General features: G+C 43.1%; 1 protein-coding gene across 1 annotated transcript in view; it reads right to left on the bottom strand.

The window, feature by feature from the left end:
• Positions 1–10251, bottom strand: part of LOC114510312 (ferritin heavy chain-like) — a 55580-nt gene extending 45329 nt beyond the window's left edge. Inside the window, 2 exon segments of the mRNA XM_036014482.1 lie at positions 9786–9903; positions 10048–10251. Of these exon segments, the coding sequence (XP_035870375.1) occupies positions 9786–9903; positions 10048–10251 (322 nt within the window).
• Positions 10252–13089: the final 2838 nt, after the last annotated feature.

The following is a 13089-nucleotide window of genomic DNA, read 5'->3' as shown; positions in this document are numbered from 1 at the left end:
CAGCGTCCACAGGGACTCCTCGTATGATCATTTTGACCTAATAGGCTATTTTATTTGATTCCAAGAAGCCTCTTCTATCTCTCCCTTACATTCTACAGTTTTCTTCGTCCCAAGTGACAGTCAGCAACGTGGGAGATATTGAAACAATTCCTGCAAAGAAACAGACTGTTACGTGAATTCCATACCCACCCTTCTGAGTGGGGTCATTTATCGATGGGGGCTGCTGCCATAAAAAGGGGTCCTTAGGCAAATCACCTTAATTATTTGATTTTCTTAAAGATTATTTTGGACACAATATCATTATTCTTCAAAGCTTCCACACACACACACACACACACACACACACACACACGTCAGATTGTCTTAGCGAATGAAAATATAAATTTGAGGGCTCTTGTGATCAGAAACATGTCACTCAACTATAGGCTTTCTCAGATGGAAAAGTTCACTGTACTCTTCAGGAATGTAAGTGTAAGATTCACCCAAGTTCTTGCAGGACCCAAACACTCCAGGCCCATCAGTGCAAATGCAGAGCCCCTAGGCGCTACCTGTCCCTTTGTATCCAGAGAGGCCCTTGCCCTAAAAAATCTATCCCTCTAAAGCTTGAGTTTTGCCTTTTGTAAAAACTGCCTTAACCCCCCCAGAAAAACACTGGAGGAAAAATATAATCAATCTGTTTGTTTGTTGCTTATGTATCATTTGTTAGGACTGTGTCTCCTGCAGAGCGGGTCTGGGAAGGTATTTGGCAGAAGGTGGCAAGAAAGAATGAGATCTGTAATAGCTATATTTCACCATTCTGCCATATAATTATTGTTGTGTTTTTTCTTGAAAAAAAAAAGTGTTTCAGATATCTACAAGAATCTAGTCTAGCTTAGTCAGGTATCCACCTGATCCAATCAGCTATAGCTAACGTACAAACGTGGCAAAGGGTTTCTTACTGTCAAACATTCTTATATTTTAAATCCATGCAAACCATACCCAGCTAAAAATAAAAATAAAACATCACAAATACAATAGAAGCATCCTGTCTGCTCTTTCTCAGTGACATTTCCTTACACTGGCCTCATAGCCAAATACTACCCTGAATTTGGTATCTATCATTCTCACACATATTTTCATTATGTATGGTTATTTTCATAATATTGCTTAGGCTGTTTTAAATCTTTGTGCAAATACTAAACTTGGCCCTCTTTGACTGGCTTTTTTTTTTTTTAGCTAATTAGGATTCATGCTTATACATGTGACCTCGTTCATTCAGGTTTGCTGCTGTGTGGTCAGTGTTGGTCGGTGAATAGAGCTCCATTTGTTTATCCAGTCTTTCACTGATAGACATTTAGGTTAGTTACAGCTCTTTGCTACTGTAGCAGTGCTGCAATCCACTCCTTGTACACGCTTCTTTCTGTGTGCATGCCATTATTTATCTACAGTGTACACCTAGAGATGGGATTTCTGGGTCAGAGTTTCTTGCTTTTAATTTTACATGACATTCCCAAATTGGTTTATCAATTATCCATTCCATCAAGGTATTATTCCAATTGTTCCATATTTCCTACTGATTCTTCATATGGTCAGACTTTTTCAGATTGTTCAAGCTCATGAGTGTGAAATAGTAGGTTGTCACTTAAATCTGCATGTTCCTGACTGCTAGTCATGTTAGACATGTCAGACATTTATTGGCCACTTGGCTTTCACCTTCCATTAATTTCTTATTGATATCATTTTGTGTATTTTCTCATGGATTTATTGTTTTTTCTTTACCATTCATATTTTCTATGTCTGACTTTGCCAACCAGACTGTGAGCATCTCCAGTTCAGAGTCACGGCTTCCACCTTCCATTCAATTAACAGCCACTGAATGCTGACACGTGCCTGGTGCTGTGGGGGCACAGGAGACACAGGCCCTTGCCCTGGAGACATTACTGTGACTTTACAATTCTCCGAGTGTGTCTGGCACATAGAGGCTCGTCGAAAGAATGAACAACAAATACGATTCTGGGGAACCTGGGCGCTGTCCTCTGCAGTCTCCGTGTGGACCAGTCCTCAGACCTCTGCGTGGCGCTGAAGGGAAGAGTGAGTATAAACAGGTGAAAATCACATGGCAAGACTTGGACTCAAGCATAACAAAAACTTTCTAATAATCAGATGTGTTCAAAGATAGAGTGGGGAACACCTCGTCACTGGAGGTATTCAAGGACAGCCTGATTCTCCCTAGCATACCTGCTGTATAAGGGATAGAGCATTAGATATGGGGTTGGATTAGATTCTCCTCTGTTCCCTAAACTTATATAAAATGCAATGTATCATTTCAGTTAACTCAAGATCCCACTTTTTAAAAAAATCCCTCATGAATATAGCCAGTAATATTGTAATAACTACGTACGGTGCCATGTGGGTACTGGACTTATCAGGGAATCACTTTGTAAGTTATATAGATGTCTAACCTCTATGCTGTACACCAGAAACTAATACATTGGATGTCAGCTGGAAGTGAAAAATAAAAATGTATAATTAGCAGGAACTCTAAGATGCAGAATTCTGTGGGTTTTGGGGGTTTTTTTTTTAGATTTTATTTATCCATTTTTAGAGAGGGAAGGGAGGGAGACAGAGAGAGAGAGAGAGAGAGAGAGAGAGAGAGAAAGAAACATCAATGTACAGTTGCTGGGCGTCATGGCCTGAAACCCAGGCATGTACCCTGACTGGGAATCGAACAGAAGTCTATTTTAAATCATTGAAATTAAATAATATTCTTCCACCCAAAAATAACCTTTCATAATTAGGTATAAAATTCACATCTGTTGATCTGATATTTTCATATTAAAATGCCTGTAACTGCTTAACAAATGCCATCAATCTGACACTTCCTTATGTCTGTGGTTAGTTTCATAATTCATTTCCGTTGTAGCCCTTTCACCTTACGTAACCCTTCACGTTAAGACAGAAAGGACTCAACCTTTTATTTCATCTAGATGATCTAATGTGTTGCACCATAATGCTTGAAAAAACAATGAAAAGATATTTGCTTCCTATTCCAACATTACTTTATGAGGAACAAAATTACTATTCTGAATCCAGCCCTTCCATTACTGCACGTGCATCTGACAATGTAGAAGCATTAAGCTTGAAATTAAGCTCTCCACTGGTTTAAAAACACACACCTTGTCCCAGAATCACAGGTTTAAAAGCAGGAAGAGACCTTAAAATCCTTTACATTTACTCAAACCAGGCATCCGATAATAGGCAACACTACAGAATCAAAGAGCAGTCCTCTCTCACCCTCTGAACATCTACCTTGTTTGCACATTACAGATTGCTCCATGGCCGCGTGAGCAGTCAGTAAATATTTATTGAGTACCTGCTAGGAATACAGCAGTATGCTGCAGTTAAGGCCTGGTGTGACATGTAAGAGACAGACCCTCTGCTCTCCAGGAACTCATAGTCTTGGTAGAGGGAGGTCAGATTCAAGCAGAGAACAAAGACAATACAACAACAAGAATGAAAGCCAGAGCGTGGCCTCCGGTAGGCACCTCTAAGTGTATCTGTAACAAGCACGCCCAGAGTTCTGGCTTGTGTGCTGGGATGGGAGGTAATAACATTCACTGAGAGAAGGAACCCAGGAAGGCGCAAGACTGAAGGCAAGGGAAGTCGGGAACAGGGAAAGATCATAAATTAGTTTTCGGCAAGCTGGGGGTGATATACTATTGAGAATCTAAGAGGTGGATATAAGAGTTTAGAACACAGAGGAAATATCTAGTCTGAAGATACAAATTTGTGAGTCATTTGCACATAGAATAAACAGGAGAGGGAGAGCCTAGGGCCATCCTTGGAGAAATGCCACTTTTAGTGGTTGGGTAGAGAAGGATTTATCCACCAAGGAGGCAGAGGACAGGTGGATATCAGAGACAAAGGGACCAGAGAGGTCAGCAGCAAGGCTGAGTGCTGCTGAGAGGCCCTGTGAATGAGACCGCAGGAGGGGCAGCTGGCTCTTGTTTGAGGTGGCTGGAAAGGCGTTAGCAGAGAAGTTGGGGCTTGTCTCATCCCAGAGGAATGAGTGTGTGGCACTCAGTCATGGAGCAGAGGAGGACAGGCATTCTGGGCAGGGGCAGCAGCACTCCAAAAACCCAAACAACAAAGTTGCAGTTGGGGGGATGGTGTATATCCCAGTGGAACTTCCCTACGGAGCTACCTTCTGGAAGGGGACAGTAGAAAGGGAGCCTGGACCAGGAGGGACTTGGACATCAGGCAAAGGACTTGAATTTCTCTAACCAAAAAGTCATTGGTGGTTTCCAAGCCTAGAACTGACTATTCAAAGCCATGACAGATCCTTGGGAGTTATGGGAGATGTGATCCTTCTTGGTGCCTGGGTGGAGACACGCTTCAGAAACACAAAGTCCAACTGATATTTGGCAACAAAGAACAAAAATTAGTTTGGAGCGGGCCAGTTCATTGTACCACCATTCCGTGAGCTCCTGGATGGGAAAACCTTCACCCTACTTGGGAAGCACTATTTAGAAAGGTGTTAACCTAGTAATCACCATCACCTTTCCAAAGGAAACCAGAGTTCCAGCCAGGGAGTGGGAAAACAAGTAGCTACTTTCCTCCTGTAATTTCTCACTTGGTAAATTAGAAAAAGCAGGGCAGGGGTCTATATGGCTTTAAGATGTTGAGTTGATGGGGTTCCCACAGCAGAGCCTTCATCTCTTCTGCCTCCATACCTTGGTTAATTTTGTGAGCAAGTCTCCACTTGCTCTGGTAGACTCGGGGCTCTCTGGGCATTCAGGGGAGGGATTTACATTTGTGTGTTTTAGAAACAAAATGCTATGGCCCTGCCTCCTTTTCTTCCTGCCTCCCGTCTCTAGCCAGGAAACAGAGGAGGGAGAACACGTGAAGGGGGTTGGCATTTTTCTGGAGCTTTGCAGGGGGGCAGAGAGTGCAGGAGACATCAACAGAGCTGGTGGCAGGAGAAGAAAGTCAAGAAGAAAGGGACAGCCATGAAGTTGACTCTTGTCTCCGGACACCCCTCATCTCCCCCACCCGAATGACAATCATGGCGGTATATTTCTTCCTTCGCTGATTTATTGAGCACTTACTGCATGCTCAACACCGAGCTAGGTACTGAGAATTAGCAGGGCCCAGCACAGACACTATCCTTGCCCTCGTGGAATTTGCAGTCTAGCAGGAAGGATGGAGACTCAAGCAAGCAATCACATAGGTTGATGTGCATTCGCAAATGTGCTCTGAGTGCAATGAGAACAGTGAAGGGCAACTGCAAGGAACAAAAAACAGGGGACCCCATCTCGATCCCGAGGGTGACTTCCCTGAAGAAGTGTTGATGGAGCCAGGGCTGAAGGGTGATTAGGATTTTAAATAGTCAAACAGGATTGGGGTGAGAGTCCAAAAAGGCAGAAGAGAGGCCCTGAGGTCCCAGAGTTACAGCGCAGGGAATAAGGAAGAAGGGCCAGACCTCAAGAGTGGTGGGGGAGATGGTGCCAGGGAGGTCTCCAGGGACCAAACTACCCAGAGCTTTTAGCTGGTGAGGATGTAGGTGGTTATCCTAAAAGCAATGGACAGCCATAGGGCATTTCTAAGGGACGTGTATGGTGAGATCACATTTATATATCACCATCAACAACAATAATATGAATGACCATGCGACTAGCATTGCATACATGTTCGAAGTTAGGTGCCTCTCCATCATCCTATCACTAGGGCTTGTCCCTGATCCTGGCCCTGTACTTTTTCTGGGGTCAGTGGATCACTTGGATGCTGCAGGAGAAGGAGAAAGAGGCAGCCAGCAGATGTTCCCTGGAATAGTAGCCAAGAGAAAACTGCTTTCAGGCAGCTGGCACACACTTAGAAATGTGGGAGTTAGATAAAGGCATCTTGGAACAGTTTGGAGGTTAATCTAGCTTGCTTAAGGATGCTATGCATAGAAGAGAAGTGCTCAAGATACCCTGTGCAGCAACAGAGGCAGGATCCAGTGCCCCAGATGTCTCCCATGTGCTCATGCATTTATAGGTTTGCACGAATGCATCACATGGGAAAGGAGCCTAGAAGTCATGCACAAAAACTGTTAACAGTAATTAGCTCTGCATAATGGGACTGTGGCAATATTTTTATTCTTCTTTGTGCCTCACAAGGCTTTCTAAATGTTTCTCTAGTCAACCTGTGGCAGTCAAGGGGTAGGCAAGAAGACAACTTTGACTGCCTTCCTTACGATCTTGCCTGATGTTGGTCCTGTCTCTCCAAATACCCTTGCTCAGCATCTGTTCTTCCTGGGATAATCTGAATAAGAAAACTCAACTTCCTGTTTCCTTTTAGGACAATTGCTCTGCACCTTAAGACCTCACACTACAATGTAGGGGGATTAAGAATGGAGCTCACTCAGTCATCCCTTCAATCAACCAGGAATCAGTGAGTGGCTCCCTCAGTATCAGGGGCTGTGATTTAGATAAGATAAACACAGGCACCACCCACAGAAGGAGAGCAAGCCACTGAGGTCCCCTATGCCTCACCTTTGTATGTCCACCCATCCCGCCTGCCAGAGAAATTCAGTAATTTCACAAGGCTATATTTTTAGTAAGTTTATGTTGCCATGATCATTTGGATCTGGAGGTCAGGGCTGGCTTTCAGGATTGGCCGAAGAAAACAGTCATCCATTAGATATACATCCCCAAATATCCTGGTCCCCACCCATGCCGTAGCACATGGCATCTCCATGTAGAGTCCATCCAGAAACAATGCCTGAGACATAGGAAGCGTTCAGAAATGTTTCTTGGTATGTTTGTTAGGAGCTTTGCAATAGCTAATGAAATGATCTTAAGCCAAAAAAGGGATTCACATAACTGAAAAATCCATGGTGGAACTGAGTCTCATTGGCCTGTCCCAGGTCACATGTCCATCACTGAGCCACACTTCCCTAGGAGGACAGAATATACTGATTAGCTAGAACTGGGTCAGATACCAAAAATCCTGGAGCCTGGAGTAGTGGTCAGCCTCCCTTGAAAGCTCAGACTGAGTATGGATAGAATATGGATTGTTCCCCCAAAAGGAAACGGAAGTGTTGTTACCATCAGATGAAGAAATGGATGTACATTGGGCAGAATAGCCTGCAAAACCAAGAGAATGACCGAGGGCTTTCTGAAGGCATGTGCTTCCTGTTGAGGCCATGGGGACAACATGGTGTGGGAGGCAGAACCCTGGGCTCAGAAGAGAGGACCAGGGTCCTGGACTCACTGGCCCTCCTACCTCAGATCTATCATCAGATCCACTTTCCATGGTTCACATGATGATTCAACTAATGCAAATCTAACCATGTCTCAGCTTGGAACTCTTTACTGTCACACCCACTCTACCTGTCTCCCCACCCCAACCTCATTACCTGCAGGATCAAGTCCAAGGCCCCTAAATGACATGCAAGGCCCTCTGCCTGCTTTTCAACCTCACTATAATCCCAGCAATCTGAGTTCCCTGCAGTTCACACTCGTGCACAAACACCAAACTGAGTCTGTTCATGTCTTTGCTTAGGCCTTTCCCTTCAGGGTCCCCATGCCTTTCCTAACCAGACATGTACCTTGACAATCCCATGTTATCCTTTGCCACTTGGCACAGACTTCATCTCCAAAAAGCGCTCCCCTCTGTCCTTTTCACAAGCACCACAATAGCCTAAACATACCTCTCTCTTTGCACTTGAAGTATTCTAATTACCTATTTGTAATGATATTCTGATAACATAATCATGGCAGGAATCTTGCCTCACTTGCATGTGCAAGCCCAGGTGCTGCCACACTCACTGGCCCCGAGAGGATGCATAATAAACATTTACTGAACTGAACATTTCAGGACTCTGTTCCCCCATAGAAACAAGAACATTGAACTGTATGTGCTATGAGATCCCTTCCAGCTCTGAAAGGTCATGGATCAGACATGGATCAGCTCTTGTCACTTGGGAGCAACACCAAAAGGGAATGAGATACAGAGAGGATGAGCTTTGATTCGGGAAGCAGAAATTCAGAATAAGTCCTAACCAAGAGGAGATAGCCCTGCCCAATTGGGCAGCCCATGAATTCTGTATATCTAAATGAGAATAGGTGTAGTGTGTGCTCCCTTCCCCCCAAAATAGAGCTATTTTATCTCCAGGTGGTAAGCTCTCCGCATAGAGCACATTGGTAAGGGGACACAATGTCTAGCATGCTCTGGCCACAGAGTAAGCACTCAACAATTCGATTGAATTGAATGCCAAAACCCGACTTTATCTGATTCTCCACCCAGAAGCTGGAATGGCATTTACCTAGCAAGGGGGCGAGAGTCAAGGAAACATCTGTCTGTGTCACACACACAGCCACAGACTTTCCTAACTGATTCTCACCAGGCCAGCGATTCAGCCAGAAAAACCTCTGAAAGGGCCTCTGCAAACCAAGTGGGAAGGAAAAGAACTTGAAAAATAAAAACTAAAGTCCCTTAAAATACCAAAACCTTAATAGGAATGAAACAGTCCCACCAGACTGGGAGCCACTTAAATGTTTGCAGTGAAGACTCATTCAAGTGTTATCACCGACTTCTTTGGATTCCTTTGCTGTTCTTTTGACGTCTGGTAGAGATGGAAGTAGAGGCAGATTGCGTTTATGGTTGGTGGAAAACCTACCCCGAAAGTAGGACACACACAAAAAATCACTATTTCATCAGTGGTAGGCAGAACGACTTTCCCAAGAGCTTCCTCATTTTTCAAAAATCATATGTCAGTTACATGAAAACAGGGAATATAAATTGTTTGTGAAAATCACATGTTCTAGGATGAAGTCTAATTAAAAGCTTTAAGAATGCATTTACATAACAATAAAATGGATGATTTGATTTATCTAGTGCTGATTTTCTAATACTCCAGGGGCAAGTTTATTTTCAGGCACATTACCTCATCAATTGTGTTGCTGGTTTGTTTTTTAAATCCTTAGGAGTTTTTGCCAAAAGATGTGTTTTGTCTCATGACCAGAGTTTTGGTAATATAAATGTACTCTGCTTCATTTAATTTATTCATTTAATTTCTATTTGGGTGACAGTCATCTGTCTTTTCTCCTCTTCTAACTCAGACTTCCTGATAATTTTATGTAGAAAATTAAAGTAATATTCTTTCTGAACCTGAATTGATTTTTCCCAGGTCTTGTTTCAGAAATAATAGCAAAGAAAAATAATAGACTCCAAGACCTTGAATTTCACAGATTCCTTCTTTGCAGTCTGGCTTGAAGCCATAATATGAAGTCAGAGCTTTTTTTTTTCTTTTTCTTTCTTTCTTTCTCTCTCCTCTTCATTGTCCGCAGTTAAAGAGTAATCACTTGACTTGTGTCATGGTCTGTATGGCTTTGTTGTTGCTGCTGAAAATAAATCAGTTCAAGGACTGGTAATTAAATCATGTGCCTATATTTTTTTGCCTTTATAAATCACGCAGTTCTTTTCCCCACTAGTTCTGTAAGGCAATGGCAAACAGATCTTGCACTCTTGGGCTCTTGAGGTTGAAGGGAACCCTCAAGGTCATAAAGTCCAGTAAAATGAAGGTGGGTAAGAGGAGCAACCATCTAACTAAATAATTCAGCCCCAGTCTTCCCAGGGCAGTTTCATTAGGCCTCATTTATTCAAATATTTTAAAATTTATACTGGCTTGACTTTTGTCCTTTTCAAATGCTTCTTGTTAGTGGACAGCCTAAAGTACATATGATTTAAGAAAAAACTGAAGACCCTCCTAGCCACCCCCTGTCAGTCCCAGCTGTGGCCAGAGGAAGAGCCTGGGGTCCCACCTTCAGGCTGTGCAGTTTGGAGGCAGTTTTCATTGCTGGTTCCCTCTGGGGCTTCTCCTGTGCTGCTGTTGCTGCTGCTGCTGCTGCTGTGGGTAGTGGGGGAGTCCCCAGGGCCGCACTGGAGGGGGGCCTTGGGAGTGGCAGTCCCAGGCTTCAGGCTGGGTCGGGGAGTACTCATCCTCTACCCCAGGCAGCTTGAGCAAATGGCAGGCTCTTCTATCCTCTTCCTGCTGTTGGGGTCAGGTGAGGGCCTGGGCCTTACCTGGATGGTACAGTCCTTCATCTGGGCTTTCGTGGTTTTTAGGAGCAGGTATGTTCCCATCGCCCTGTTATATCTTTTCTGTGTTAGTGACTCCTGAATCTCATGCTTCCTAAATCCCATGCCTTTCATTATTTCTGTCACCTGGGGGTCAATGTCACCCCAGCGCAGCCTGCTGTACGGCCTCAGTTCCTCCTCCTGACCCATGTTGACTCATGGATCACTCTTTGTGTCTTTAAGTGTTGGTCTTCTCCTGGGGTCAAGGATCATTAAATTTTTTTGAAAGTTTTTGACCTTCCATTAATATAAAGTATGATACATGTCCACTCAGTATATTTTTCTTTAGTTCCCCAAAGTCATCCTTCAAAATTGGCATATCCTCCATCACCATCCTATACAAAACTACCCCCAGGCTTCAGATATCAACCTTCAGGCTACCATAAGATTATTGCTGCAAGATCTCTGGAGCCATATTAAGTACAGGGCCACAGTAGGTGGTCAGTTCATGGTCGGTGAATTCCCTACCAAAGCCGAAGTCTGCGAGTTTGATATTCTGCTCACCATCAATTAGTATGTTGTCTGGCTTCAGGTCCCGGTGAACAATTCCCTTCTGGTGGCAGTACTGAACTGCTGATATCAGCTATCGGAACATGGCTGGGGCTTCCCTCTGGCTCCTGGGACCATGATTTTCCAGGTAGTCAAGTAAGTCCCCTCCACTCACATGCTCCATAAAGAGATAAAGTTTCTTCTCAGTGGCAATCACCTCAAATAATTTTGTGACATTTGGGTGATGTAAGCTCTTCTGCCCATCATACAGTGTTAAGCCAGCTTTCTGCATTTGCTAGTGAGCTGTCTGCAAAAGCTCATAGTCACCAATGGTGAGGGAGCATGTGGGGAATAGGTATGGTGGGGAGGAGGCACCAGAGAATTGGGGATGCCTGTGGGCCACTTGGGGGATCCACAAGGGAGGTATCCCATGACTGGCCTCCTGGTAGAGTGTGTGAAACCACAGATTTTTGTTAAGTTCCAAATCCTGTAATTTGCCACTTCTGTGAGTTCCCACTTCACTCTTGTGTGAGAGAGAAAGGAGTAGCCTCTTGGACTGCAGCGTGCACAGCTGGGGAAGCTGGTGCTTACTCACTACACCCTCACTTTGTCTCTGGGAGAAACAGGGCCAAGGGGGTCTTTCTTAGCTTTGAGCTATGACACCTTGGGAAAGGGGTGATGTGGATACAATGAAACTATTCTTCTTCCCCTCTTCTGTGTATCTATTCTTGGATTTTTTTTTTCTCCAGTGATGTGCTGGAACTTTCCTGCTGGACTCCTGGCCTCCCACAAATGTATTCCTATTCCATGGGGTTTTCAAAATCAGTGATCTGTCAGGGTGGGGTGGGGGTAACAGCTGAAAACTCCTACTGCACCATCTTGCTGATGTCACTCTTCAGTGAAAAATTGAGAAAACTTTAGATATTTTATAAATAGGATACTTCACTTTCCAGAAAACAAGTATTTTTCTGTCTTTGTCATCATCATCATCATCATCATCATCATTATCATCATGTCATTGTGCATGGCCCCAGCACCTGTGTGAGTCACTGGGGATGCTGTGCTGTGACGCCACACTGTAAACATGGTCTGTTGTCCTATGAGTCCAGCCAGGTCTCCCATGCATTAGCAGTTTGATGTTAGGCTAGCTATTTAACCTCTCTGAGAATGGGAATAATAACATCTACCCACCTCACGGGGTTGATATGACAGTTGGATAAAATAATGCATGTAAAGGGGCTGGGATATGTTAGCTAGTCAAAAACATTGACTTTTTATTGTTGTCATCATTGTCATCACAAAAGTATGATGTACAGTCATTTTGGACAGAACTAAAGGGTTTACCTTTCCTGACATGAAAAAAATCATCCTGTTAAACAGAATAGTAAAATAAACAAAGCTGTAAAAGGAGTAGACTTCTATAATAAAATATTATTTAAGATATCAGCAACACTAATTTTTGTAAAAACAATTAACTGGAAACCATGCATTCAAACTAATTACTACTTTGCTCTTCTCTAATCTTTAATTTCAAAAAGAAAAAAGTAACCCACCTCATCTTATCAACATTTCTGTCATGTTTTCAGCTTTATTTGTATCATTGAATATAGTTGAAAGCTATAATCTACAATTATTTTAATATATTCTAAGATTGATGTTTTATTCTATTCGACCAATGCACTTAGTTCAAACAAATGAGTTTTGTGAGTGTAGAAGGAAGAAAAGAGGAAAGGGTTGGGGAGGGAGAAAAAAAGGAAAGTCTTTCATACATTACTTGAAAAGAAGACGTTTGGTGAAAAATGAAACAGGTGTACTATAAAACAATCTTTGCTTGTGGAAGATGAGCAAGGCTTCTAAGCAACTTTGGAAAAGCTGTAATGGCTGACAGATAGTACCATGTTAGCTCAGTCCTTTGCTCTCAGCAGTACATCCTCAGATCCACAGTACAAACCGAGGGACCTTCGAAGTAATCATGAGAATTGAGACTAGCTTGGTTACCAAACTCTAAACTGTCCCTTTCAAACTTGCTTTTGCCCAGTTTAACCTTGTAAAGAGAATTTTAAGGTTACAGTACTAAAAAGTCTCTCTCAGTCTCCTCTGGGGCCATCTCTCTCTACTCACTTAATTTTATATATTTTAGTTACCCTATATACACTATGAAAGAAGATACATAAGTTTTGGTAGAATTTTTAAAATAGTTCAAATATTACAGGTTGGTTTAGAGAGGTTGTATTTCACAGAAATTTCAAAATTATTAATTGCAGGCAGACTGCTCTGGCTTCACTGGCTTTTTTTCCCCCTTAGGGGAGGATGTTAAATATGGATCTCTATTCCTCATTTCAGACACCCTGAAATAAAATTTCTTGAGTGGATTTTGGGGAAGGATTCCATATACTGAAAAGCTCCTGGGTGATTCTAAGGGGCAGGCATGTTTAGGAACAACTGCTATAGGACTAAACCAAGAAAACCTTGCCTATATGACCGTCAAGGACCCTGTGG

The sequence above is a fragment of the Phyllostomus discolor genome, chromosome 13, assembly GCF_004126475.2.
Source record: "Phyllostomus discolor isolate MPI-MPIP mPhyDis1 chromosome 13, mPhyDis1.pri.v3, whole genome shotgun sequence".
NCBI lineage: Eukaryota > Metazoa > Chordata > Mammalia > Chiroptera > Phyllostomidae > Phyllostomus > Phyllostomus discolor.
Note: the sequence above shows the minus strand (reverse complement) of the source record. Positions and strands in the feature narration are given on the sequence as shown.